Consider the following 6,548-nt stretch of genomic DNA (forward strand, 5'->3'; position numbering starts at 1 on the left):
TAGGAAGGGCTGTTCGGCTGCACTCTCCCATCCACGAGAATCCCGGACCCGCTTCTCGTGGAGCTCGGCCAACATCCACTAACATATACGCGTAGTTCAATGGAGGTTGCACATAGACGACTGGTGCCCGGCACTACACTCTTCCCACTTTTCTCCTCTTGGGCCGCCGCCCCATGGTAATCGTACGGTCGCACCCAAGGCAGAAGAGACAGAGACTCAAATGGGACCATGATTTACCCCTTCCCGCAGGCACAGGAGTGCCCTTGCCCAGCGGGGTATACACAGAGACAGAGACTCAAATGGGACCATGATTTCCCCCTTCCCGCAGGCACAGGAGTGCCCTTGCCCAGCGGGGTATACACCGAGACAGAGACTCAAATGGGACCATGATTTCCCCCTTCCCACAGGCACAGGAGTGCCCTTGCCCAGCGGGGTATACACAGACCGCTGCATTCTAGCGGTCAGTGACCAATATGTTTCTTGCATATTTAAAATTCCATCACATTAGATAATTAAAAAGAAAAAAAAATTAATGTCGGCTATCGTCCGACAATTAATTTATCAAGAAAAAACAATCTTGTTGGCTTTCGTCCAACAAGTACAGTCACTTATGTATTAGAATGTGGAGATCACACTCAGAAATAATGTACTTTACCAAAATGAAACAATAATTAAAGTGTACATGCACCGGGTAACATCTCCGGTCATTCAAAAAATCAAAGTGAAGCTACCAGACAGTTGCCGTCAAGCACGGTAACATAAAAATTTAAAAAGACAGGAAAAATATTGTTTAAAAGAAAAACTCCGGGAAATACCACTTCCGGCCCTGTTTTATTTTTTTTTATTTACTTTTTTTTTTTTTTTAAGTATGGAGTGTGACAGTGGTCGTCAAGCACTGTCACCTATAAGAAACAAACTCATGCGACAAAATTCTAGGACATTGCTTAAGCATATTGTTGGTAAATTTATTCATTTACAGAAGTTACTAAAATAAATGACATGATACAGAAATGACGAAGTGATTTAAGTAAGATCGATTCACGAATCTTAACATGGAAGAATAAAAGATGACGGAGATGCCAAGATGGGTATATTGCAGGAAACACCCAAGTATTTGTGTACAAATTTCCCGTATTTTCCCGTACCAAAACAATGGCGAATGTTCGCGGACCACAACAATAGTTACTCCATCCAGTGGTGTGGTGTAACAGTGGTCGCTAAGCACTGTCACATACGACCACCAGGAAAAGACTGGAATTAATAAGAAAATACAAAAACATCCGTGAATGTACGGGAACCTCTCAAAAAGAAAGAAGAGCTGTACCGAAAAAAACTCATCTGCCACAGCAGGAATATTTCCTAGGCCTTTTAACGGAAAAAGACCCACTTCACGGGAAATAAACACATCCGTGAATGTGCAAAGCACCTTAAACCTCTGTCATATTATGGAAAATTACAGGAAGTTTAATATGGACGGCACCAGCTAATCTGGGACGATGCCTTACGCTCATGCATTAAAACCCCTTTTCGCAGAGCACTACTCAGATTAATTTCAATTTTGTAATTCCGACAATATTGTGATAAAAACTCGAGTTAAAAATAAAACAATAGGACATATACTTATTCAAAACAATTAATTAAGTTTTCTCAAAATGTTTTAAAATAACTATTTACTTTTATACTCCGCGTACCCCGTAATACATGTACATTATCAACACCGCGAATAGGATAGAGTTTTCAGTAAAGAAACATCAGAGTATTTGTCTTGTTTGTTGTTTAAATACATTTTCAATATTCAGTGGCCTATTCTAATCGTCTGCTCAGGTAGAGCAGTCTATTTTTAGACATGCTAGGCGTCTGATACGCTACAAGCCGTCTAGACGTGAATATATATTGTCTGTTTTCGAGGTCGCGTGATCAGTGGTGCGGATTAAAGTGCACCAGATGACCTGATGACCTGAATGTTTACAATATCTGCGTCGCTGATAACAAATGTAAACAATGTGCCAAGAAAATGGGGTTTTACTCCATATAGTTTAATGAAGATGAAGTGGTTTGTGACCCAAATTGTTCAGCTATTGAAACAGACATAACTCAATGGATTATAATTATTATATTTGTTTATTGCTTATTAATGACCCCACAATATGTAATTGTTGTACTGAATTAAATTGATTGACGCATTTTGTTTTGTGTGTTTTGCAATAATTAATAAAAATGTCCCGTAAGCCGTAAAAATGTGCTTACCGGGTATACAATTAATTCGCCGGCCAGGAAATTCGAGTATTATTTCAATTGAAAAGAGTTTACTCGTTTCTCGGGGCCAGGGAACAGGGAAAAGTCTGAACAGCCAGGACGAGAAAACCGGGAAGATGAAGTTCTAGAAGCGTTTATGCAGACAAAGTATGGAAATGGCCTTGAAAAACAGCAAGGCACCTGGGTTGATTTTTGTATTGATACACTCGGGTTTGGGGGCATATTGAGTTAATGGGGTATGTCTATGTCCCAATGTGAGTATTGTATTGTATATGTGTGTCTGTAACTGTGAGCCTGTAAAGGGCAGGAGTTACAGGACCTTGTTTGGAAAATGATTTTGTTTTTGCAGATTTGTATTTACACAATTTGTAGGCTTATATGCATAATCAAATTAAAGGCAGTCACAATGACCATTGATTTCATTTAATTATGGCTTTATGGTTAAAGCGTATAGTTTCATAGTTGTGCAAATTAGCCATTCACTGAAACTGTTTTTGTTTATTATGTCTTTGCATTTTGTAAGCAAGCCTATTTGCACCAAGGCATAACCAATTGTGGGTTATTATTCTATGATTATAAAAAGGGGGTTATTGACATTTAATGGAGATGAATTAATTTTAGTTGTGGTATACTGCAGACGTCGCGCAGAAAGAGAGATCGGACGAAAGGCATTTATGTCGGTGTCTGTATACCTAGAGGCCCCCTTTGCGTAAATAAGTCAACTGACTTTTGCTCGGTAATGTTGTTATTGGTATCTAATAACTCAACATCACACCGCACCAAAACGGTTTCCAAAGTAAGGGTACACTCCAGCAGCAACACCAAAAGCAGCAGCAGCAGCAACAGTAGTAGTAGTAGTAGTATAAGTTTTGCTATAGTAGTAGTTACTATAGTTGTAGTTATAGTAAAAGCATAGTTGATATGAAAATATGTTCTAGAGTAATGTTGAAAATTTTAATGGATGAATGAAGACAAAGTTCATTAAATGAATTCATTAATAAATGATTGATGATTGTTTCCTGGGAGATATATTTTATATCATATATTATGCCCAAATACCTAATAAGAACTCCACATATACTACCTCCATACAATAAATGAATATTACCTAAAGTACACGGAGAATGATTTTGCAGCAAGAGTTAAACTCATTAATGCGCCCGTTGCACTGAAGGAAAAACCTATTTGTTTTGCTGGAAAAAGTTGCAGTTTGTAGTTGTTTACTCAGATGGCAGAAGGTTAGTGGAGATCCTACACAAGGAAAAACAGAGGCTGTTCTGCGTTCTCTTCGTCCGACCATTTGTTCAATTTGGAATACCGCTCAAACTCAAGACGCGGAAATAAGTCGGTTATATAGCAGAGTTTAGAACAGAGGTAGAGACTGTTTCTGTGCTCTGGACGTCGACCTGCGAAACAGGAAGATTTTAGACTCAGTGAAATAAAGCCATAGCATCTGTAATAAATATAAACAAAGAAGCTGTTTTGTTCTGAAACTAGAGGGCAAACTCTAGGTCAATAGCTTCTCCCAGAAAGGAAAAACCAAAGGCTGTAGTCCTTCTGTAACTAGAGGAATAGTTCTATGTATTATATTATAACCTGACCTTTATTATCTAAATATTTAATGATGAATACTTAATATATATTAATGTTTTATTTATTATTTTTATTTTAACTGGGGTCACTAACATTTTTTTTTATATACAGAATTAACATTATTGTTTACATTATTTCTACATTACATTACTCTCAGCAATGATTCTTTAACAGAGACAGAGTTCTACAGTGTGGGTTATTCTGTGACCAGTGTGTAAATCTGTACAGTCAGCTGTTTACAAAGCACATCATTCATAACAAAAAGGAATACGTTCAAGTGGCCGATGTTGAAGGCGACGGAAGAATTTCTATTTACTTGTGATGGTCATCACTGCTGGGACAGGAGGAATACTGATGGCCGGAGGGTTATTAGTAACTAAGGGGTTATCTTTGGCCTGACCAGACACAACAGGGGGATTTGCATCTTTCCCCGTGAATTTTGCAATAGCTTCCGCAGCTCCAATCTGGGAGGGACGATAGCCGGACTCCCAGAGCCATCAAAAATGCTAATCTACTACGGGTCAGGGACAAATTTTGGGACAGGCGGTACATATTTCCCCTTATTATTAAAGAAAAGATAATTAATCCATGTAGTACTGATAGGAGGCGCATATTAACTTCCCTGCCATCCTGATCTCCCTTTGACCCCGTACAGTGAAAGATCAAAACATGCAGTTCTTCCAGAAAGAAAGAAAAGATAATTAATCCATGTAGTATTGACACATATTTACTTTTCCTGCCCCGAAAAATGACTTAATAACTTGGGTAAATAACAGGTATACATACATTAATAAATTATTATTTATTTATGGACTTTTGTTTTCATCCATTTACTGTTTGATATACTATTAATGTGTTGTGTTATATGTATAATTTACTGTTTGACACAGTGGCTGTGAGCACATCCCTTGTGCTTTCGCCTCTTATCATTCCCACATTCCTAGCTGCCAGCCCCACCACATTCGGTGAATAAAAAGGGCCAATGTTTGATATACTATTAATGTGTTGTGTTATATTTATAATTCTAAATTATACGAGTCTCTATATTTGTATGAGTCTTAATTTTTGTATGAATCTTAACATTTGTATGATTTGGCGAAAGTGGTTACTTCCCAGAGGAATTAGATATATGTGTATACATTACGATAATATGAATGTTTACAATTGCTAAAAAATGTGCAAATTCTGCAATAACAATACTCCCACCCTGTGTAAGAGAACGCTTCGTCCAATTACTTTCCCGCCACGTCAAGGTTGACATATACGGCAAGTGTGGACTTCAGCCGCCGCAAGATTTGGACGCAATATTAGACAATGACTATGCATTTTATCTTGGTTTCGAAAATTCTTTCTGTCAAGATTATATGACGGAGAAATTGTTTCAGTATTACAAACGTGATCTTATAACAGTGGTACGGGGGTCAATGGGCTACGCGAAGTATCTCCCGCAGGAAACCTTCGTGAATGCCGCTGATTTCCGTTCAGTGAAGGAACTAGGAGAGTTCTTAAACAGGCTGTCGAACAATGAAGACGAGTATATCGAATACCTTAGACGAAAGGACTCGTATGAGGTGTACGAGAGGGAATATGTATTCAGGGACGCAATGTGCAAATTCTGCAATAACAATACTCCCACCCTCACTGCCAAATCTTTAGGCGATACGGATTCTGGAAATTAGACAATGTCTGATAGCACATGCTTTGTACATTATTTTTTAATTGTATGAGTCTTTATATTACATTATTAAGATGAATTCGTTTTATTCATTAACATTTGTTTTTGAATTTATATAATGGATATTTCAGCAATTTTGGGATTACATAAAAAAAATGGCGTAGCTCAACAGCGGGGACCTCCCAAAATTAGAAAACAAGTCAAACAAAAAAAAGAAGAAAAAAGAAATCAGGTGCGACCACAGGTGAAACCATCATCTAAAACAACAAAGATAAAGCAATAACGTAATATTTTTACGCAAACGCAATAACAATTTTATAAACACTGTCTGCACATATTTTGTGCTCTATTTTGCTTTTACTTAAATAGCAATTATGATGTAATATCATTACATAAATTCTGCTAGCAATACACATCGCACTTTATAACTTAAGGCGGTACAAATCTTCAAAGTTTGACACAGTGGCTGTGAGCACATCTCTTGTGCTTTCGCCCCTTATCATTCCCACATTCCTGGCTGCCAGCCCCACCACATTCGGTGAAGAAAAAAGACCAATGGTAGGGTTGACAAAATAAGGAGCATCTGTTTCCACAAGCAATCGCTCTGTGGGTATTGTGCGCAATGCTAGTAGCGCTGCTGGTGACAAATCACTAGTTTTGTGGGTATACCCAACATAAGTATTTGGGAATGAATCCGTGAAGGCCCGGAACATTTCCAGGTCTCCACGGAAACAATGCAGGTGGATTCGCTGATTGGGACTAATTAATCCATGAAGTATTGATAGGAGGCGCATATTAACTTCCCTGCCATCCTGATCTCCCTTTGACCCCCTACAGTGAAGGATCAAAACATGCCGTTCTTCCAGAAAGCCCAGGACACGCCTTAGTAGAATGGACTGCCCCAACCATTCTGTATAGGGCACAGAGTGATCCAAACCCACCTCCCCAAACCCCACTACCTCGGGCCTGCCAAGTAATTTGGCGAACTGATTTATGTCGGTGTCTGAATACCTGGAGGCCCCCT

The 6,548-nt window shown here is 38.6% G+C and overlaps 1 protein-coding gene across 1 annotated transcript; it reads left to right on the forward strand.

Moving 5' to 3' along the window:
- Positions 1–5,213: 5,213 nt before the first annotated feature.
- LOC127872690 (alpha-(1,3)-fucosyltransferase fut-1-like) lies at positions 5,214–5,528 on the forward strand. Its single transcript, XM_052416021.1, has one exon. The coding sequence runs from the start codon at positions 5,214–5,216 to the stop codon at positions 5,526–5,528; it is 315 nt and encodes a 104-aa protein (XP_052271981.1).
- The last annotated feature ends 1,020 nt before the right edge of the window (positions 5,529–6,548 follow it).

The sequence above is a fragment of the Dreissena polymorpha genome, chromosome 3 (assembly GCF_020536995.1).
Source record: "Dreissena polymorpha isolate Duluth1 chromosome 3, UMN_Dpol_1.0, whole genome shotgun sequence".
NCBI classification, from domain to species: Eukaryota; Metazoa; Mollusca; class Bivalvia; order Myida; family Dreissenidae; genus Dreissena; species Dreissena polymorpha.